This window comes from Gymnoscopelus microlampas (genome assembly GCF_963454915.1).
Source record: "Gymnoscopelus microlampas genome assembly, chromosome: 3".
NCBI lineage: Eukaryota > Metazoa > Chordata > Actinopteri > Myctophiformes > Myctophidae > Gymnoscopelus > Gymnoscopelus microlampas.
In genome coordinates, this window is record NC_139940.1 from 5,701,731 (window position 1) to 5,726,241 (window position 24,511).

The window sequence follows — 24,511 nt, forward strand, 5'->3', positions numbered from 1 at the left end:
GGGGTCCACGCATGGACGCATTTTTGAGATTTTTCGTAAATTACTGGCCTACTTGATCATACTACAGCGTCACTCAAAAGCATCAAAAGTAGCAGATCTACAAGCTCGAAACGTGCCGCAAAGCGACGCGTTTTGAGCTCGTCGATCTGCTACTTATTTTTTTCTACCTATTTTTGAATTTGAATCCTGAAAAGTAATAGGTTTGGACATATGAAGTTTCCACCCGATAAATATATTATTTCGGAAACCACCATTTAGGAACCACTGATCTAAACCGGCTTTATTCTTACATTTAAAACGCAAAACCGGATTTTCAGATCTCTTTTTTATTCAAAAAAACAAAACACTCAGATATTTATAACACACAACCCCAAAACAACAGAAAATTGTAGTAAAACCATATCAAACAAGAAAGAGAAAAAAAAGGGGGGGAAAAATCCTACACAGAAAAGATGACATCACTTCTATTTACATGTCGTCATAGAAACAGGGCTTTAAACGGGACTAGAAAACGGGAGCAGAGAGGGGAAGGGGGGGGGGGGGGTAGGGTAGCTGTAGGGGAGAGGTTGGCTGCTAGTTGAATTCCCGGGATGGAGATGACGGAACAACTTGACAATCTGAGAATTGAACACCACTGACCGCTACTGTAAATGCTGCTAAACCAAAAAAAAAAAACGCCTCAAAACGTGGCCTCTGCATGTTTGACTATCGATGCGTTCACACCGGCAGCGACAAAGATACAAGGCCAGCGACATGAAGATACAAAGATACGTCCCGACGTTTGTAGCCGCTACAAAAGCTACAAAAAAAAAAGTTGGAGCTGGTTTCAACTTCAAAAAAATACCAAAGCTACAAATATTCTGTGTGGCTTTGTTTCTTTTGTATCTTCTGTATCTGCCGGTGTGAACGCAGCGTAAGGAACCCGACTGTCACGCAGCGGGCTCAATTACGTCTTCAAACATCTCCACTTTCAATCGTTTTAATAATTTATTAAAATATATCTATAATATCGGAGATTTTAATATTTTTTTTCCCCCAACCATAGCACTACTAGTAGCAGCCTAGTAATGCTTCTAGTAGAAGTGGTAGCTGGTACAAGGCTTTTACCAATGCAACTAGCCAAGAGAGGAGAGGCGAGGTTTAGCAGACAGACAGACAGAGAGACAGACTAGCCTGAAGCCTAATTTATGCTTCGTCGCGCGGCAAAAAAACGGGCCGAGAACAGCAGAGCTACAAGCTCACAATGCGTCGCGGACGCGACGCATTGTGAGCTTGTAGCTCTGCTGTTCTCGGCACGAAACACCGCGGCGCGACAAAGTATTAATCGGGCTTGACGCCGACTTGTCCGACGTCCTGAAAGACAGACATACCGACAGACTGACTGACCGACCGACAGACAGACAGACAGCCTGAATGACAGACGGGAGTAGGGGAGGGGGGCGGTGGGCGTTTAAAAGAATCACTCGTCATCTTCATCATCGTCACCTTCGTCCTCGGCGTCTCGCTTCCTCTTTTCGCCCTGCACTGCAGCCCCGTGATCCTCCTCGTCTGACACACGCACACACGCACACACACACACACACACACACACACACACACACACACACACACACACACACACACACACACACACACACACACACACACACACACACACACACACACACACACACACACACACACACACACAAATTAACAGCTATGTTCTGCCATTAAAACGGTAACACAATCATTGTCTCCGCCAGGAGACTATTGTTTTCGTTCTCGTCCTTCCGTGTGTCCACCAAGCTAACATTGGTCAAGCTTCACGTGACACGTGACAATATGTTGAAAGGGTGTGCTTTGATTGGCTAGCGAGACGCATGATGAAATAGAGGGCTATAAATAGGTGTGTCACTTCCAAAGACTATTTATGTCTTTGGAAGTGAGGTAAGACACGCCTATCCATCAGCCAAGCTAACATTGGTCAAGTGACACGTGACAATATGTAATATTGACAGGATTAATGGAGAGTATCTTTTCCTCTCCGTCCGTCTCTGTATGTGTCCGTCTGAGAACACCCAACATTGGTCAAGTTTCACGTGACATCACAATATGTAATATAAATAGGTAAGACAGGATCAATCAGGAACAGTACTTTCCAGTACAAATTACCCGACCGTGCGCGTGTGTCCGTCTGAGAACACCTAACATTGGTCAAGCTGCATGTGACATCACAATATGTAATATAAATAGCTTAGACAGGATCAATCAGGAACAGTACTTTCCAGTACAAACTGAGAGTGATTTCCTTTGGTTAAAATAGCACGGGTCCGCTGACTCAAGTCCTCCTGACACCTCAGGAGGACTTGAGTACCTGCTAACTGCCACACTACGGCTCCCATGAACTCTCTAGACCTGATGGTCAATGGGCAGGCCAGCACATGGCCAACACTATTTTTTTTTACTTTCCCTTTTTACTACTGGCGGAGACCTGTGCTCCGAGGAGCACATTTTCTAGTTAATATTGATTTGATTTGGGTAAAATAAATACAAGTAATCACGATATAACTGAAACCCAGGATAAACACATGCAAGCATAATGAAACGCTATTAAGTTCATGTGTTTTCCACTAAAGGACCACTACTGTTCACAATTTGTTCTTAAAATAACTTTCTGAAGTTCCGTTTCTGCTCAACCCCTAGCACTCCTATATCAACAAATCCACACAAATTTATACAAGTTTATAATCAACTTAAGTCTCGATTAGTCTCATTAACCACTTAACCCTGTATTATACTTTGTTGTATACCGTACTGGTGGCGGTAATCGGTGCAAGTAAAAAGTGTACCAACCAACTCCATCTTCTTCCTCCTCCACATCATCTTCTTCTACATAGTCATCATCGTCCTCTTCATCCTGATCAATTGAAAAGGACACCATACATCAAAAATCATACTTTTTCTACGTGAAGCACTCCGCCACAACACGCTGGACGCCCCGAGAGCACCTCCTCTCCGTCTCACCTGTATCCCCTCCTTCAGCAGGTAGGACAGACCGACCTCCTCTTCCTCCTCCTCCTCAGAACCCTCCTCCTCGTCATCCTCATCTTCTTCATCGTCGTCGTCGTCGTCATCGTTTCCTCCGTGGGGTCCTGCATCATCACCATGAAGAACACGCACGTGTTAATTAACCCATTAAGACCGGGAAAGCATCTGTCACTTTAGATTTTAACCACTTTGACCATTATCTTATGCTCTGGCTATTCGCTGCGCCGCTATGAACTTGCAGATCTGCTATTTTTTTGGGAAAATCATGAACATTTTTGCAAATCTTTGAATATATATTTTTTCAAGACAACATCTGTAAGTCAAATCTTTGCTTCTGGGGGATTCTACAAATGTCTTCTAAATCCTAACAGTTTTTTTTTTTTTAAACATACGTTTAAAATAAATACGTTTAAAAACATCTCCAATTAGATCTATATAATGCTATAATCAGTGGTTCTCAAACTTGTTTATGTCAAGGACCCCCAAAATTATATGTATTTGGCCGCGGACCCTCATCTCAAAATATTTTGTTCCAGGGACCCACAAAAGCAAAGATTTTAGTTACAAATGTTTGCATAAAAAATATATATTCAAAGATTTGCACAAATTTTCAAAAAAATCGCGGATCTACAAGCTCATAGCGTGGCACTCGGTGCCGCGCTATGAGCTTGTATATCTGCTATTTTTGAATAGCCAAAGAAATCTGAAATGACACAGATGCGTTCCCGCATTCAATAGGTTAAGCCATCTTGTCTTCCTGTAAATGTTCTTTCATGTTTCACGTTATCTGTCATCTCTCCCACTCAAAGCAGAGGACCCCCTACCCTAGAGCCTGCTTCTTCCAATTAAACAGGTGTTTTTTTCCTCGTCACTTGTGGCCAAGAGCTTACTCAGCGGGAGAATACTTCAGGTCTCTGCTCTATATGTCGAGTTCACAGACGACTTGTTTAAGATTTGAGACTATGATAACTGTCCGCTAGTTCGATGGCTCCCAAACTGGGTGCCGGGACCCCCAGGTATATGCACTATTTCTAAAGTAACAATTTAAGAAGTTTTAAGACCTTTCTAATACCTCTAAAAATGAAAACAAAAAACGAATAAGACCATTACTACGTCAAAAGTAACCAACAAACTACACTATAAAAAATTGTCAAACATTGGCCAAATTGTCAAATATTGTCTAGGTTGTAGCTAGACTATTTTATACAATATTTATCTGAACCGAGTCAAACTACATTAAATGCCTCAACATTTCCAAGTGCTTGTCAGGGTGGGGGGTCCCCAGTTCAAATATGATTATTTTTTTTTGGGGGGGGGTCGCAGGCTGAAACGTTTGAGAACCTTTGCGTTCACAAACGGCATCGTTCGGACAGATAAATATAAACTCGTCTCACCGTTGTCTTCGTCGGAGTCAGGAGCCTCGTTGTCCTCCTGGTCGTATCCGTCCAGGAAGACCAGCTGGGGCAGGAGTTCAAACACGCTGTCTCTGTAGTCCTCCAGGGTGGACACCTCACAGCTGTACATGTCCAGACTACGAAGGTTCTTCAGGTTTTGCTGCAGGGACACCGCGGCCACACGTTAACACACCTGGTACAGTGGTACCTCACCCTGTTCCACAGGAACCTCTAGTACCGCTGGTTTATGTCCTACCAGGACCTCTAGTACTGCTGGTTTTATGTCCTACCAGGACCTCTAGTACTGCTGGTTTATGTCCTACCAGGACCTCTAGTACTACTGGTTTTATGTCCTACCAGGACCTCTAGTACTGCTGGTTTATGTCCTACCAGGACCTCTAGTACTACTGGTTTTATATCCTACCAGGACCTCTAGTACTACTGGTTTTATATCCTACCAGGACCTCTAGTACTGCTGGTTTATGTCCTACCAGGACCTCTAGTACTGCTGGTTTTATCTCCTACCAGGACCTCTAGTACTACTGGTTTTATATCCTACCAGGACCTCTAGTACTGCTGGTTTATGTCCTACCAGGACCTCTAGTACTGCTGGTTTATGTCCTACCAGGACCTCTAGTACTGCTGGTTTTATATCCTACCAGGACCTCTAGTACTGCTGGTTTATATCCTACCAGGACCTCTAGTACTGCTGGTTTATGTCCTACCAGGACCTCTAGTACTGCTGGTTTATATCCTACCAGGACCTCTAGTACTGCTGGTTTATATCCTACCAGGACCTCTAGTACTGCTGGTTTTATATCCTACCAGGACCTCTAGTACTGCTGGGTTTATATCCTACCAGGACCTCTAGTACTGCTGGGTTTATATCCTTCCAGGACCTCTAGTACTACTGGTTTTATATCCTACCAGGACTCTAAATACAGTACGTCTGACGAGGTCATTTCAGATCGTGATTGGTCGGTAAATGTCATTGATCAGTGATTGGTTACCAGTGGTTCCACGGCGCTGAGCTCTTTGACCTTGTTCCCGCCCAGGTTCAGGTAGGTCAGGTTGGGACATTTCTCTGCCAGAGTCTCCAGACCTCCGGTGATGGTGTTGTCGCTCAGCTCCAACTGTTAACATGATAACAACATACTTTCAACACAACACAACATAATGAATATGTCGTTGCTGTCGGGCAGAAACCTCGAGTGGTAAAGTGCCTTGCTAAAGGGCAATTCAAAAAGGTGAATATCGGGAGTAGAGCCCAACCGATAAATGGGTTTGGTCGATATAACAGCCATTATTTGACTGTTTTGACGATATCAGGATCGGCAGTTAACCCTGTAATTGTCTGTTGTAATAGCTTTTTACTTTCTTCAAATTGATTTTAAGATTTTGCACTTTTTCATTGGTCAAAACATGGGTAATCAGTTGTCTTGGACATTCCAAAAGCAGGATGGGACCAAAACAAATCCAAGTTAAAGATGGGTGATTTCCCTAACCAGATTTTTCCTGAAGGTCCAGGTAGGCCTGGCACCATTATTACATTTATGGTCTAATCGCAATTATTTGAGATAATCGCAATTATGTTTGCATAATCGTCATAATCGTAGAAAGATTTTCACACATTTTCAAATATTAAAAAAAAGCAGAAATAACAGATCTACAAGCTTACAACGCGTCACTTTGTGACGCGTTGTAAGCTTGTAGATTATGTCTAAAAAATATTAAATATGTCAATCATTTCTTTGTATATTTCAGTTATTTGTCATAATCTACCCCGTGTTTTTGATCACGAAGACCTAAAAGGCTTCATATGTTCCAATGTTCAATGCCAGAAACACAATTAAATCGTTAATATCAATTATTTGAGTGACAATTAATCGTCAACTTAAATTTGTAATCGTGACAGCCCTATGTCCAGGGGATTGAACCAGTAACCTTCAGGTCAAAGGCACACTCCTCCAACATGTACAAACACCACAAAGCCCAATATGATACGCTACCTTGTGTAGTGTGGTGTGTGTGTGTGTGTGTGTGTGTGTGTGTGTGTGTGTGTGTGTGTGTGTGTGTGTGTGTGTGTGTGTGTGTGTGTGTGTGTGTGTGTGTGTGTGTGTGTGTGTGTGTGTTGTTGTGTGTTACCTTGCGTAGTTTGGGCAGTTTGGGTAGTTTGGCCAGGGAGTTGAGTCCTGCGTTGACCATGCTGAGCAGCTGAAGGTCTGTGTACTCGTCCGTCAATCCCTCTACCTCACCGTTTGTCGAGGGGCAGTTATCCACAACCATCTCCACCAGCTGAAAATAAAACATCTCCCATTAGATCTATATAATCTACATTGTACTGCATTACACCATTCAGTCCAAAAAAGGTCCGTCTAAGACATAAATGGGCAACTGGCGGCCCGGGGGCCACATGCGGCCCCCACCTTCACGTAATGTGGCCCGCAGGTTAATATCGGAATTTCCAAACATGCAAACATGACCAACTTTAATTACTACTAGTCTATATTAGTAGCTTAATGACCAATTCAGAAATAGCAAAAAATAATTCAGGATTCCAATTAAAAAATAACAAAAATAGCAGATCTACAAGCTCAACGCATCGCACTACAACGTGTTTTGGCCATGTAGATCGGCTATTTTTGCTACTGTTGTGTGACATAGAATGACAAAGTAGAGCATTAATTACAAAAAAAAGTTAAAATATAGAGATAAGAGGTTTCTGTACAGCCTATGCAATATGGCCCTCTGGAGTGAGTGAGTCCATCATCACAGTTGCCCACCCCTGGTCTAAGACATATACAGAAACGTGCATGTATATTAAAGACGGCAGAAACCATAACATTTGGTTCTAAATAGCTCAGCCTCTGAAAACAGTCAGCTAATCTAGGGCGAGACATATCACCGATATTGATTGCCATTTACAGTAGCCAATAGGACGAGGTTATGAGTGACGGTGAAAGCCTGTTGTGTGCTATACTTCACATGAACAATGTTGGTGTAATTAGGAGATTCGAAAGGGAATTTTATATACATAGATTAACAAATAAAAGAGAAAATCATGCAGAGCCTATTTCCTGGTGCAAGGTGCAATGACTGTCAGGCAGGGAGAGATTCTCTCAGCTTGTGAGGAGCAATAGAGAAGAGGGAGGTTGATCACAGAGCCATAAGGCGCTGGTTGATAAGAGTACAGTATAAATGAGGGCGGGACATAAATATTCAAAACATATTAGATCGGGTCTATAATGCATTATAATCACATTTATAATGTGCTAATAAGGCATTATAACACACATAAATGTTTATAATCATGTATGACAACTTATAACGTATCATAAGTGCTGGTCATAATGCATTATAAGCTCAGTGGAACAGCACTTAACTTAGCTATAGTGTCTTTGTTATACAGTAAGTTGTTATGAATAATTTACACATTTATAACACGTTTTATAATGCCTTATAAGTGCATTATAATGCATAATAAATGTGGTTATAGCGCATTATAGACCCGACCTAAATATAAAGTCTTACCATATTTTTATTTAATGTAATGAAAATATTTCATTGGACTACGCCCCAAGGGACAGGATGGCATCATCAAAAAGCTTCGACCACTACCTAACTCCCTTTTTCCAATGAGACAAATATGGATATTTTTTGCCAGACCCAGAGGGTCGGCCTACATGAGGCTTTGTCTGTCCCTCTTTTGTCCCTCTTTTCTCCATATATGGCATACATGGGAAGACAGATACACAGACAGACAGACGGATCCCTCTTTTGTCCCTCTTTTCCTCTTTTGTCCCTCTTTTCTCCATATATGGCATAAATGGGAAGACAGATACACAGACAGATACACGCGTCATGCGAAGTCCGGCCATTCAGATTTCAACCACTAGGGGTCTGGCAGTACCAGGTCTCCTGGTTCTAGTTTCATTAATCGGTGCTATTGAACACCCTTTGTGTGGGTTTTACAAATATTGAACCAATGAAAACTATTAAAACACCCTTAAAAAAGCACTTCTGACTAAACCTCCTAACTCCAACTTGAAAGTCTATAAAGTCACCATACCAACTTTGATGAGGCAGTGTTGTGTCGTTCTAAAACATGGTCATTTTTTTTATCATTTCCTGTAAAGATTATATTTGGACATGGCTGGTGTCTGCGTGACAGCAGAGATATGTTAAATACTAAATAGTTGATTGATGCTTCAGCCTTAAATAAATCACAAAGAAACTCAAGCTGGGTTGTGGGACATTTAAGCAAAAAACTTAGAGCGATTCAACTGAAGAAGTCAGGTGGAGAGAGAGAGGAAATGGCATGCAGCCAGATTGATCCTGCTAACAGGAAAATCAACCCAATGTGTGACTTGGCAGGTGTTACGGTTCAGACCCTGTAGGCACACTAGGCCTATGTGAATCATTAAGACTCGTGCACAAAGATCCCTAGAAAGATCCCTTTCTTTTGTCTGGACAGACGTTAATATGTATAATCTGACGTCTGTTCATTAATTGTATTGGCAATACCGTTTTCCTGTATACAATTTATTTATTATGACTGAAGGCCGATGCACACCTTAACTCTCTCAGTGCCAATGAAATAAAAAAAATATTGCGAACTGTGCCAACATGTTTTTTTTTTTTCAAAGTAAAAAAAAAGTGCTTAGGAAGCGAGATACAGCCTTTTTCAGTTATAAGTTAAACAAGGAGTGGATGGAGCTGCAAATCTTCAGAATCAGATAATGATATCTTGGGTTCTGAACACTTTAAAAAAAAATAAATAATAATAATAATAATAATATATATATTTTTTTAAACTCAGGATTTTTCGTTCTGGCAGGGAGGGTATTCAGTAAAAACTCGGGATAACTCAGGGTCTGACACTGAGAGAGTTAAGTGTCTTGGCAACAGATGCATTGGAGAATAGACCACGGTGCAAAATGGGAGGGATCCTGGCTGATCCACGCGGTCTTGGGCTTGCAAAACATACTTCATTATAATCAAGGTTTCTGTCCTTAGATCACCATCAGGGTTCAAATCTGAAGCACACTGCCAAACATGTATAGGCTTACACCTCATAGGCTGTGTAGGTGTGAGGCAATCTGTCCACACTGTTCATTCAGTGCCATCTATTGGAGAGTTACGCCAACTCCGTTCACTTCTTCGGGCCAGGTCTTCTACATACACATACATTGGCAAATAGTGACAAATCCCTAAACCGGAAGTTCATGGAATGCATTGAAGTCGACGGCTCCTTGTCACTATTTCCAGCTACATGAACCACGTGACCGACGCTGTTTCTGACCCCTCATTGGCGCAACTCTCTAATAGAAGGCTCTGTGTTCATTGTATACAGCCAAATAAATAAATACAAATATATATATATCTATATATATAGATATATATCTCGTCTCTGTAGGGCGGATGTCCAAAATTGTTACTTTTCAGGATTCAAATTTAAAAGTAGCAGATCTACAAGCTCATTGTATATATATCTATCTATATATATATATATAAAAAACATAAAATAGTTTAACTCTGGAGATAAGAGGATTCTGCCCGACAGCAACAACGTGATGATAATTAAGACATAATAAAGTATTTTCCACTCTCTCATTTTGCATTATACACAATTCAGAGCTGAAAACACTTTAAACAGGTCCACTTCTTCCATTGTCACGGTACAAAGACAACACAATAGACCCTTGACGCAGGAGATCATTTGACAGATTAACACAGCTGAGAGCCACACAAAGAAACGCTACCCCCCCCCCCCCCCCCCCCCCCCACACACACACACACACACACACACACACACACACACACACACACACACACACACACACACACACACACACACACACACACACACACACACACACACACACACACACACACACACACACACACACACACACACACACACACACACACGTCCTGTCTTTTTCTTGCACTCTAATATGCTTGAACTGTTCCTACCTAAACTGCTGTATATAGAAGATGCTGTGAAGTTGTTTACATAACGTTAAGTGGCAGCTACTGAAAAAATGCTGTTGGTGTATATAATATACCAAGATCATCACATGTACATACGCTGATGTTCTCTTTTTTTTTGCACTCTTTCTTTAACCCATTAAGACCTGGAACGCATCTGTGTCACTTTTTCATTTGAGCTAAAAAAAAAGCATTGTTTTACACTTTGGCTATTCAAAAATAGCAGATATACAAGCTCATAGTGCGGCACCGAGTGCCGCACTATGAGCTTGTAGATCTGCTATTTTTGAAAAATCGTGAAAATGTGTGCAAATCTTTGAATATATTGTTTTAAAGCGAACATTTTTTAACTCAAATCGTTGCTTCTGGGGGTTCCCTGGAACAAAATATTTTGAGATGGGAGTCGGCGGCCAAACACTACATTTTGGGGGGTCCTTGACATGAAAAAGTTTGAGCACCACTGATATAGAAACATACGTTTTTTCATACGTTGGGATTTAGACGACATTTGTAGAATCGGCTTCAGGTCTTAATGGGTAAAAAAAACAAAACATTTTTATCATTACCTATGGCTGCTGCATTGTCTAAAGAAAGCCAAACAAAAATAGGTTTTACTCTTATGTACCCGAACACCAAGATGTCACAATGAAGCACAACCTTGAACCTTGAACATTACCCAACAACATTAATTGCTAGCGTGTTTCTTTTAGGTGTTACCGTGCCAGAATGAACAAATCCTCCCGCACAGTTAATATCATGCTGCCGACACACAGAAAAACACACGAATCAAACACACACCCACAATTATCACTACGTTCAGCTGTGTTTATCTGTCAAAACTTCTGCTGTGGAAAAGTGTCTGTCGTACAGTCAGTCCCACACCAGCTCACAGAGTAGATGCTGCTGCAAAGGTTTCTGGGAGTATGTGGTGCACTAAGCCCCTTTTCGAACCCTGTATACCGTGGGGTCTTCGACAGGGCATCCGGGACCCCTAGGGGGTCCTCAGAAGCTACTATAGGGGTCCGCCAAATCTTTGTGTGATAGGATTTTTTTTTTTTTTACATTAACCACTTGAACCATAGCATCCCTATTCTGAGGGGAACATTAGCCGAAAATAGCAGATCTACAAGCTCACAACGCAGGCACAGTGAGCTTGTAGATCGGCTATTTTGGGCAAAGAGGTGTGGTGTAGAGGGGAGAAAGGAGCAAATCAAGTGCTAAGTATTGAAAGTTTAAGTGGTTAAATGTCTGAAATGAACAGAAAACATGAAATTACACAACACTTATGATAGTCAATGAATCTATCTATGACATCACGAAAAAAAAATTGCGACGCAATTGTAAACAATACAGTGGGGGTCCCTGCTTCATCTCTCTCTCAACTAGGGGTTCCTTGGCCTGAAAACGTTGAAGACCCCTGCGCATCTGTGTCATTGTTATTTGAGCTAAAAAGCATTATTTTACACTTTGGCTATTCAAAAATAGCAGATCTACAAGCTCATAGCGCGGCACCGAGTGCCGCGCTATGAGCTTGTAGATCTGCTATTTTTGAAAAATCGAGAACATTTGCGCAAATTAATATATTTATATTGTTTTAAGAAAACATTTTTAACTCAAATCTTTGCTTCTGGGGGGTCCCTGGAACCAGTGGTGTGTTCTACCGTCAGATGCTGTGTACGGCGTATACCTTGAGATTTTATACCTTCAAAAACTGTTTCATCCATTGAAAACGCGAGAGCGTATACCCACGACCACGCGCATCGTATCGTAGCGTATACCTTCCGAAAAAAACTAGAACACAACACTGCCTGGAACAACATATTTTGAGATGGGGGTCGGTGGCCAAATACATATCATTGTGGGGGTCCTTGACATGAAAAGGTTTGAGAACCACTGATATAGAAACATAAGTTTTTAAGAAAACTGTTAGGATTTAGAAGATATAAGTAAGAATCGGCTTCATCAAAAAAGGTATACAGGGTTCCGAATGTAGTAGTAAAAATGTGTTGTAGTTTTTGGTAAGCATATTTCCTTCCTTCTTCATTTTGCAGTTACCAGCTGGTGAGTGAGTGACTGTACTAACATGTGCAGCTGTCTGTTTTTAGACATAGTGTTTTTAGACATAGTTGACCGTAAAATACATTGGGTGCCTCCAGGCATGTGATCTAAAAATGTTTGATATTCATTTAATCTTCAATTTAAAAATAATTCCACTGCTGCTGAATCAGACATAAATAAACATGATGATGATGGGGTTATCCAGCAGCATGCTCAACACACAAACACACACACACACACACACACACACACACACACACACACACACACACACACACACACACACACACACACACACACACACACACACACACACACACACACACACACACACACACACCCCCCTGGAGACACAGACTTTGACAGGTCACCAATCTGGGTGTGAAAGTGGTTAGCTGCTGCTACCGCCAAGCAAGCAGCTATTTCTTTAAACACGTTACGTATCTTCACCACCAGACGATTAACTAAAAGTGCTCGAGTTCTAAAAACCTGTCACCACGCAGGCAGACAGGCAGGCAGACAGGCAGGCAGGCAGGCAGGCAGGCAGACAGACAGACAGACAGACAGACAGACAGACAGACAGACAGACAGACAGACAGACAGACAGACAGACAGACAGACAGACACACACACACACACACACACACAGACACACAGACACACAGACAGACAGGCTTCCCGCCAGCAACAACGCCAGGCTGCATCCCTTCTCTCGAGTGTCACACCGACAACGGTGACCTACAATATGTTGTGACTCGAGGTGGCTATCTACGACAGTGGTTCTCAAACTTTTTCATGTCAAGGACCCCCAAATTGATGCCACGGACCCCCATAAGAGATGATTTTTACAGCTCTAGAGATGATTTTTATTGAAGTACCCCCAGTTTGACATGCATAAGGCTAAGGACCCCTATGTTATGGCATTTCTATCTCTGGGGCCCAATTCATATTGTAAAATTAAATGTTCATTTAACTCTGAGAGTGTAACGGGTCCATTTGGTTCCATGTGTACACTCTCAGAGTTGCAGACACATGAGGATCAATTTGGTTCCTAACTATTAATTTGGCTGGGGACCCCCTGGAACCCCCTCAAGGACCACTGGTGGTCCCCGGACCACTGGTGGTCCCCGGACCACTGGTTGAGAACCACTGATCTAAAGGCTAGCTTTTTACTGTTGTACAGTGGTGGGGAAAGTACTCACAGTTTTTAACTTAAGTAAAAGTATCAATGCTGCAATGTAGAAATGATCTGTTACAAGTAAAATAATTTTAAAAAATGAACTTGAGTAAAAGTACAACAGTATTGGTATCAAAATGTACTTATATCTTCCATTTCATATTTTCAAAATGTATAAATTCATTTGAAAATATCTGAAGTGGGTAATGTATGTTTTGTGATAATAATGTGTAAAATCTACACAAAGTCACTAGTAACTAAAGTTTCCCAATAATTGTAGTGGAGTAAAAGTACAATATTTGCCTCTGAGATGTAGTGGAGTAGAAGTAAAAGTATAGACAATCGGAAATACTCCATTAATATAAAAAAAAAAAAACCTCACAATTGTACAGTACAAGTACTTGAGTGAATATACTTAGTTACTTTACACACCACTGCTGTTGTACAAAAGAACCGTTTTGGACACAATCATGAAACGTGACCATAGTCATTTTGTACTTTACTTGAGTATTTCCAATTTCCAATACTTTTACTTCTACTCCACTACATCTCAGAGACAAACATTGTACTTTTACTCCACTACAATGATTTGAAAACTTTAGTTACGAGTTACTTTTCAGATAAATAAATTATTATTTAAAACATACATTAACCACTTTAGCCCTATTTTATACCTAGGCTATTTGAAAATAAAAAAAAATCTGCTATTTTCGAATATTGTAGTACTTTTACTTTTGGTACTTTAAGTAAATTTTAATGCCAATACTTTTGTACTTTTACTCAAGTACATTTTGAATTCTGGACTTGTACTTGTAACAAAGTATTTCTGAACCAGTTAGTCCATTAAAGAGACTTTTTTTTTAACACAGTTTTTTATCCAACGGAACGAAGACCCGCCCCCTCGCGAGTCGCAGGATTCGACAGGTCACACAATTCGGCGTAACACCTTTATAAAAAAAATCCCCCTGCAAATAAATAAATAAAGACATGTTTTGAGTTAGAATGAATACCTCGGCGGGCTTCCTGTTCCGCAGCTCCGACGTGACCCTCTTCTTCATGTCCATTTTATTTTAAAAAAAGATATCACAACAACAGCGAATAAAACAATTTGACAAAATAAAAAACAAAGTGAAAACGACGATGACTTCCTGGCTGAACGGCAGCTCGTGCTGTCTGTCTCCTCAGACCTCCATGTTAGCTCGCGCACAGCCTCCTCCCCTAGAACCGCGCCCCCTCGGGTTTTCTGTCACCCCATTGGCCGGCAGCCGTGCCACTCACGGAGCGTCTAGCCAATTGGTACGCTCCCAGTGGTGGAAAAAAGTACTCAAATGTTTAATAAATACTCTATTACAAGAAGAAGTCCCGTATTCAAAATGTACTTGACTTGAGTAAAAGTACAAAAGTATTGGCATGAAAATAATACTTGATTTACCAAAAGTAAAAGTACTCATTGTGCAGAATGTCCCATTTTCAGAAGTTTTCAAAATGCATAAAAATCTTGAGAAAATAGCAGATCTACAAGCACACAATGCGTCACTGTGAGCTTGTACATCTGCTATTTTCAAATGGTTGAAATATATAAGGCTGAAGTGGTTAGTGTATGTTTTGTAATAATAATCAAAATCTACAAAGTAACTAGTAACTGAAGTGTTCATATCATATGTAGTGGAGTAAAAGTACAATATTTGCCTAGTCTGAGATGTGGCGGAGTATAAGTAAAAGTATTGAAAATTGTAAATGCTGAAGAAAATACCTCAAAATTGTACTTAAGTACAGTACTTGAGTAAATGTACTTCACACCACTGATACGCCCTACGCAAAGAGTCTCTCCTAATTGGTTGTGGTGGTAAGAGGCCTGGCTATGTGTCAGCCAATAGGAATGGTCGATGTGACACGTTCAAACTTCACACACGCCCCCGCTTTGTTATCATTGGCGCCATAACGTCATCATGAGATAGATCAATAATACATGTATAAAATATAAATGGCTTTATGTCAAATGTTTTGTATATATTCATTGTATTATGTGTGTACGTTTATGTAGCAGGAAACTAGTATAATACTACTACTACTACTACTACTACTACTACTACTACTACTACTAATAATAATAATAATAATAATAATCATAATAATCATAATCATAATAATGATACAATTTATTTGCATATTTCACACAAAACATGCAGCTGAAATTACTTAACATTAAAGAGATTATTTTTTAAACAGGGGGGGTAAAAGGAAGCAAACAAGAAAAAACAATTTAAGAATAAAACAGCCATACAATTCTTAAGTAATGTATCAATCAATAAATGACTATGATAATAATGTCAAATAAAACGCCTTGACATTTCAGAAAATGGCAAGGTTAATACTAATACATAATGTGATAAGCGAAACACTCTCTAATCCAGTGGTTCTCAAAGTGGGGTCCGGGGACCCCCAGGGCAGGGGTCCTTGAGTGGGATCCAGGTGGTCCCCACTCTGCAGATAAATGATAGTTAGGGCGAACCAAATAGATCCTTAAACAGGTCCTTACAGGTCTGTAACTCCTCTGAGAGTGTACAGTACAAATGGAACCAAATGGACCCAACTGTACTTTCCTGTGCTATTTTTTGCTATTTTTTTTAACTGTTGATAAAGTATTCAATCTAACAAAAGGGTTTCATCATGATTTGTGTGCGTGGGGATCTCATTTTAAACAAGCTTAGTGCTTTATGAGCCTTCCAGTTTAGTAGACCTATATTGTAAATTTGTACTTCCATGTACTGTTGTTCTCATGTCTTACTAAATAAAGAACATGAATCAACCAATCAATTCATTTGGTTCCATTTGTACACTCTCAGTAGGTAATACAATACAATATATTAGATTGTATTAGATGGTATATAATGTATGAATAAACGCCAGTCCCACATACAGTGTACAGACACACTCCATGTATGTAGGTGATACATTGTAATTGCATGCAATCATACAGAGATAGTCACCTTTAAGTAATTAGTGATTACTATAAAATATGGCTCTTAAATGGCATAATATCTATTTATGTATTATGTATTACAAAATAATGTACCCATAATTGTCCTGTGCTGGTAAAGCCTGATAAAAGTATCAAACTACTCTGTTAGAGTAGATGTAATTTCTCTTCTCTAACAGAAAATGTAGTTGATTCTCACAGTCTAAAGTTTGGCAGGTATGAGATTCCAGTGCACTCTCTCTGAGCTGAAGTAGAATTATCAAGAGGCAACGAGTCTGTTGTCCTGCAGATGGCAGTATAGTATAAAGACATTAGAGTAAAGTATACTGATATTTTACAGTCCAGAAAGAGGCAATATGTCTGTTCTGTTGTTGGCCTGTAGATGGCAGTACAGGGACATTTTACTAGACATTTTACATCTGAACGATGCCAACACAACACATTTTCAGCATTTAGTTTCTGGAGCTGAACTTTTACCCCCAGGTGCTTTCTCCTTTTTTCCTCTGTGAATCATTGTAGCTATAGTATTGTAGTTGCTATTAAATGAGTGTTTTTGTTTTCTCTTGCTGTGGTTCACACACACAATAAAAGCATGGGTTTCCGAGGGCGAGGCTACACACACAATGACCAGAATAATCTGCCTGTGTACATGTGTGAATGTAAATAATAACCCTGAATGATTTGTTTGGAGGACAGGGTAGTTTAGATGGAGTGGTGGAAGCAGCCAGGAGTCATATTTTTTTTAACTTAAGCGAACGTAGCAATAACACAATGTAGAAACAACCAGTTATAAGTAAAAGTCCTGCGTTCAAAATGTTACTCGAGTAAACGGGCCTCTGGCAGCCGCCCTCGGGCAAACCGTTGCTCCAATCCTCAACAGACATTAGGCACACATCTTTAGGGGTCTTCCATTCCAATAGTCACACCAACACACCTGAAATGCACACATATGGCTCACTACAGCGGTGTTACAGCACAGCAGTGTCTAATGCAGGGGTCTTCAACAGGGGGTCCGGGACCCCTAGGGGGTCCTCAGAGTTACTACAGGGGGTCCGCCAAATCTTTGTGTGATATGATTTTTTTTTTTTTTTACCTTTTTACCACTTGAACCCCCATCCCTTTTCTGAGGTGAACTTTAGCCAAAAATAGCAGATCTACAACTGCGAGGCGTTGTGAGCTTGTAGATCTGTTATTTTTGGCAAAGAGCTATAGGTGTAGAGGGAAAAAAGAGCAGACCAGGTAAACAAAAAAAGTTTAATCTGAAGCACAATTTTATACAATATATAGGGGGTCCCTGCTTCATCTCTGTCTCAGCTAGGGGGTCCTTGGCCTAAAAACATTGAAGACCCCTGGTCTAATGTTTCAAATAGCCATAACTCTGTGACCAAGCTCTGATCAGGGCAATATAGGACTGGATTTGAAGGCCACGTAGGCATCAAATGACTTTATGTGAGGATGGGTAGTTTAGTATTGACAAAAGATGGGTAGTTTAACCTATATGATAAGACATACTGATTATTAATAATATAATTCTGCAAAGTATCTAGTAACTAAAGCTGTATTGGTGTTAGCAGTACAATATTTGGATCCCTGCCGCATTGATGCTGTTCTGTCCAGTCTGTGTTCACCCAGCTTCAACTAAATCAGTGCTTTCCAACCTGTTCTGGATCAGGGCCAATAGGCTCTATGCACAGCAGCCATATAGAGGATATGCGTGTGACATCATCATCAAACCCGGAAGTTATGCAGGAATGCCTACTGAGTGTCAAAAAAATACTTTCTGGCCTTGACAGCCCATGCATCCAAACAGAAAAGTCATATCTGATTGCATTAAACAACATTAAACAATGTTAAACTCATTTTGCATGTTTCTTTGCCACTCGATTTGCCACTCGATGTGCCATTCACTTTAAGCATGCGCATATCCTCTATTGGGAATGAATTGGGCCCCTTCCTTACTTCCTTCACAGGTGTTACCAATATAATACTAATTAAGGCTCTGTTCCATTTAGTGTAGCACAGTGGTTGTCTTATTTTCAAGGACCCCCATAACTCTGAGAGTGTACAAATGGAACCAAATGGACCCTTACGGGTCCATTTGGTTCCATTTGTACACTCTCAGAGTTACACACCCACCATAAGGGGCCATTTGGGAACCAAAATGGAGTGTTTCTAGTGAGCCAACATGCACGATATCAGCACCCTGACCAGAATGGAACAGAGCCTTCATTAGTATCATTGGTAACACCTGTGAAGGAAGTAAGAAGAGGCCCAATTTCTTTCCAATATGGCTGTTGTGCAGAGCCCATTGGAAAAATCTCGAAAGTATTTGCAGCCCACCCATCTTTGTTAAGTGGTCAGATTTTCAGAGCATTATTTTAATTGATCATTAAATCAAATGTGTTTAATCAGCTTGGATCAATGGCAGGAGCGTAGTATACAGTACGTTAAGATCCTATTTATCAGTATCACAATGAAAACTAATTTTCAAGATTGTAAAGTAGAAATACCATGAGTTTTAAATGTTTATATTATCACAAAATCTTAGTGTTTTGCCAATTGTTTGGGGGTCCACTTGCAATATCCTCATGGCCCACCAGTGGGCCCTAACCCACAGGTTGGGAATCGTTGCGCTAAACGAGTGAAACATGAAGAAATGTCTCAGCTCGGCATGCCAGAGCACAGTCCCTGCAGGCATGAACAAGAAGCTGCTAGCAGCAGACAGGGAGACAGCCAGTCGTATCCATATCGCCCCCACCCAGCCAGGCTTTATTTGTCCTGGGTCACTGTTTCCCAACCCAGGGGCTGGTCTTGTCTCTTTGGAGGCAGTACATTTTAAGCATGTTGCACAGAATCAGAACTTTGAATTTTTGGGTCATTATAAAGTAAAGAAATTGTCAAAAATAACCTACACATTTAAATGTTCGCAATGTTTGAAAACAGCAAAAAATAGCAGATCTTTCCACTATTTGTCGTGCGTGAAGTACATAAGGGCTTAAGTGGTTAATCAGTTTTAAGAACACAAAAGTGTGTGTGTGTGTGTGTGTGTGTGTGTGTGTGTGTGTGTGTGTGTGTGTGTGTGTGTGTGTGTGTGTGTGTGTGTGTGTGTGTGTGTGTGTGTGTGTGTGTGTGTGTGTGTGTGTGTGTGTGTGTGTGTGTGTGTGTGTGTGTGTCTGTGTGCGTGCGTGCACGTTGGAGGCAGTCTCAGCTTGTGTCAGATGTATGAATATGAAGGGGGTCACTGGGTCTATAGTGGGAACCACTGTTCAACTGTGAGTTTTGTGATAAAAGCACAGAGAGAGTGATATATTTTTTCAGCTGATTTGTCATATGTCAGAACTTTTCTTGGGGTTATACAGCAACTGATAAATCAGCTGTGTATTATACATGATGCATTTGACATGCCTATCAACAATTTGCGCATGCAAGCTCTGACTACACAGTATTTATTTGCCACAGTATAACGTATAATTCATCTTGTTCTCAGTTAACGGTTGGTTGCTAAAGTCTAGTCAAATGATTTGTGGTTTGTCAGAAAGTGTCTGACAAAAGTTCCCTTTCTTAAAGCTGATACATCTTCCATTCGACGTGACAAAAAAAAATTCTCTTCCCATTCTGCGTGGACATTGTATCTTCCTAAATGCATTCTACTGCATGCCTTGTCTATGTGGTTGAAAAATAGTAGTAGCCAGCAGGTAACACACCTGGACTACTGATGTACTGCCAGGGCCATTGCTGTGTTAACTCACGCTTTGCCACTCACCTGAAATGATTAGTTCACATCAGGAAACCTAAGCAAGATTGGATAGTGAACAATTTGAATGGATGTTATTGTCTGGGTTTGCTCTGCAATCGACCAAATAGCGGATTGATCGGCCCATCCTAAAGATATGGTTTCCCACCAATTCAATACACAATAGACATATCAGACAGTAAACTATACATTAGACACAAGATCCATTCAGACAGTAGACTTTCCAGACGCTCCACACGTGCCAGACTCTTCTCCCTTCTGGCTCCCAAACTATGGAATGAGCTCCCCATTGCAGTTAGAACTGCAGACTCACTCCCGATCTTCTGTCGTAATCTGAAGACTCACTTCTTTAGACTCCACCTCAGCCCGTAGCACTTGCCCTATTCTTGACGACCTTGCAGGATTATGCAAAGACTAAAATGTAACTTAGATAGCATGTTATGTAGACAGATGCCAGGTCAGTGTTGACCTGCCATCTGTGTATAGTTTCAAAGTAGGCTGATGATAGGTTCTTGGTTTACGTATGTATTAGTTATTATTAGGTTATTGGTTTACTTATGTATTACTTTATTATTAGATTACTATTTTTATGCATTTGATGTATTATGTGTATTCCTAATTATGTATTGTCTTGGGCCCTTGCTTACTGTAAATCGCTCTGGATTAAGAGCGTCTGCTAAATGCCTAAACTGTAAATTGTAAACTGTAAACTGTAAACTATAATATTCATTAGACACAAACATTCAGACAGTATATTACACATTAGACACAGTATCCATTCATGCAGTAGACTATAGACACTACACTACATCCATTGCAACTCTTTCAGTCCATTTCTAATGTTAAATTCTTCAAAAAGTCAGTTATCATGCATTCTTAGCACCATATAGCTAGGATTCTCTCTTGCAGTACTTGGATGCAAAAATCAGTGAAGGTGCTAAACTGATGCCAAACAAAAGTGCAAGGACCACTGCATAGAAAACAAAGTTCACTGCATAGAGAGAGAAACTCTGGTCAGAGAATGTAAACAGTTGAACATGATACAATAATGAGTCCCAAGGGAGTGATACATCCCAGCATACCATGGGGGGATATATGTGTGTGTGTGTGTGTGTGTGTGTGTGTGTGTGTGTGTGTGTGTGTGTGTGTGTGTGTGCGTGTGCGTGTGCGTGTGCGCGTGTGCGTGTGCGTGTGGGGGGGTACAGGGGGGACGGGGGGGACGGGGTTGTTAATCAGTATTTACAATATGCTGGTTTGCTACACAGGCGTCAAAGCACATGCAAGTGATGCACTCAGTTGTCTGTGGCATGTCTTTTAAACAAATGAAACGCCATTGTCTGTGTGTGTGCGTGCTTGTGTGTACGTGTACGTGTACGTGTACGTGTACGTGTACGTGTACGTGTACGTGTACGTGTACGTGCACGTGTACGTGCACGTGCACGTGTACGTGTATGCGTGCGTGTACGTGTATGCGTGCGTGCGAGAGAGAGAGAGAGACAGCGAAAAAGAGAGATGGATGGAACTGCCAGCTAGGAATTCTGTAAAACGACGTGTGTGTGTGTGTGTGTGTGTGTGTGTGTGTGTGTGTGTGTGTGTGTGTGTGTGTGTGTGTGTGTGTGTGTGTGTGTGTGTGTGTGTGTGTGTGTGTATACATTGCATTACATTACAGTCATTTAGCAGACGCTTTTATCCATAGCGACTTAAGGAATGTAATAATAATAATAATAACTTGAGTTTATATCGCCTTTCAAAAACCCAAGGACACTTTACATCAACAAAGATAAACAAACCATTTGCCAAAAGCCTGAGCGAACAAGTATCTCTTCATGTGGATTGTGGACTAAATGTACTCTTGTTCATCCTCTTTGGGAAAGGTTCTTAACATTGGGACATGGTTGAGTCAGAAGATCACTGTGCTTATGTCACCAGGTTATGCTTGAGGGGTGAAGACAATGAATTGCCCAATATCATGATTTTGTTGTTATAAAAGTAGGGTTTGTTACACACAAGGTTTTGGAATTATCCAGATGGATTGAGTCAATGCTATGAGAGGTCTTCTTTTGTGTATCGTCAGACGTCCAGTTCAGCATCGTGTAGCCATAATAATTATGCAAATATAAAGTTTCAAGTGTCATTGTCTAACAACATCTGCTTACACTATTTTTTTACTTTTGCAATGCTGTCTGTTTTGTTTCGTCTTGGGTTATAAAAAATATATGTATATGTTAAACAGGAGAAGCAGCATTTGAAAAATAGAAAAGATCCGAGCACTCAAAAAATTACGGAGGAGAGGGCGTACAATCAAGGTACTTTAATCATGTCTACAAACTGTTAAAAGCCAACATGTTTTCGAGCAGCAACTGATCTTCATCAGGGCAAGTATGAGACTGACAAACAAACACAGGTCCATAAGTAATGTCAGAACACTTGAGAGATGCTGGATTGTCCTGTAACATATAGGACACGCTTCAGTGACTGGCTCACGCAAAAGGTAAAGACTGAACTGCATGGGGAAAACAGCCTTTTGTTTTAGTGCCCCAACCACTTGGAATGACCTACAGCTTAAATTAAAGATCTGTTCTCAGATAACATCCCAGTGGGTAGGTCTGCAACTGTGTCTGCAACTGCTTTTAAATGTATTTGTGTTGTATCACACGATAGGGGAAAGTTTCTGTTCTGTCTTGTTTTTGTTTTGTTTTGTTTTATCATTGATATGATTATTGACGTGAAAACGAAACTGTACTGTGATGTGTCTCGACAACACTGCGAATGAGGGCATCCTCGATGTCCTTCGAGAATAAATAAAGGTTTGAAATTAAATGAAATGAATCACCATTACCCAACACAGAGGGAGAAGCATCATGTTTGAACACATCATCATCATCCAATCACAATGTACCAGCACAGTGATGGTTCCACACCACTGCATCCTGACCTGCATGGTGTTTCAACATCCAACAGAGCTGAACCTACTTCACCTGAATGAAAGATTATCAGAGCTGAACCTAGTTTGTTGAAAATGAATTCAAAAGGATAAAAACACAAGAAAGCCCGTAGGCTTGTGGTGGAAACAGGCCTACGGGCTTTCTTGTGTTTTTATCCTTTTGAGAGGAGAGGAGAGGAGAGGAGAGGAGAGGAGAGGAGAGGAGAGGAGAGGAGAGGAGAGGAGAGGAGAGGAGAGGAGAGGAGGAGAAGAGGCAAAACTAAACTAAACAGATGCTCTGTCTGTGTACATGTTGGGATCTGTCAGGTTTTAAGTTTACTGTAAGTCTGACAACAGAACAGTTGAGGACACGCCCCCTGCTGATAACCATTCCTCAAACCAATCCACCACCCACAATGCATGCATGCACACACACACACACACACACACACACACACACACACACACAAACACGTGCACGCACGCACGCAAGCACACACACACACACACACACACACACACACACACACACACACACACACACACACACACACACACACACACACACACACACACACACACACACACACACACACACACACACACACACACACACATTAATGCCTTATTTGAATCCACAAATTAATATTAACTTACGGGGGAACAAATATAATGGGGTTAGACAGCTCAATAACACCTAAGGGTACATAATACTGTACTTCTCCACACAGCCAATAAGCTGCCTATGACAGCTGAAACAGAGCAACGTTCAACACGTTCTTAATTGGCTTTGTTTTCTGCCAGCAACGTTCTTCTTTCCTGAAAAGATAAAATCACTGATGGACAAGCTGTATTGCTTGACCCCGAGTAAGACATTTCATAAAGTAATTTGATTACCAAATTGTCCACGTTTAACTTCTCCCACAATGTCCTCCAGAGAGTGGAGAGAGACATATCTAAACTAGAAAATGTGCTCCTCGGAGCACAGGTCTCTGCCAGTACTGTTCCTGATTAATCCTGTCTTACCTATTTATATTACATATTGTCACATGTCACTTGACCAATGTTAGCTTGGCTGAGACGGACACACACACGGAGGGTAAAACTCTCCTGGCGGAGACAAAAAATCACACCCCATTCATATTTAGAAACAACAGTGGTCATCACAGTGATGGAAGCTCACTTCAAAAAATATAAGTGGTGC

The 24,511-nt window shown here is 40.9% G+C and overlaps 1 protein-coding gene across 1 annotated transcript; it reads right to left on the reverse strand.

Moving 5' to 3' along the window:
• Nucleotides 1-310: 310 nt before the first annotated feature.
• On the reverse strand, nucleotides 311-14,853 carry LOC311040542 (acidic leucine-rich nuclear phosphoprotein 32 family member D-like). The gene is made up of 7 exons (XM_084050873.1): nucleotides 14,661-14,853; nucleotides 6,570-6,719; nucleotides 5,435-5,557; nucleotides 4,425-4,584; nucleotides 3,007-3,134; nucleotides 2,836-2,899; nucleotides 311-1,548 (listed from the first exon to the last, which is right to left on the reverse strand). The coding sequence occupies exons 1-7, from the start codon at nucleotides 14,712-14,714 to the stop codon at nucleotides 1,460-1,462; spliced, it is 768 nt and encodes a 255-aa protein (XP_083906999.1). The 5' UTR covers nucleotides 14,715-14,853; the 3' UTR covers nucleotides 311-1,459.
• Nucleotides 14,854-24,511: the final 9,658 nt, after the last annotated feature.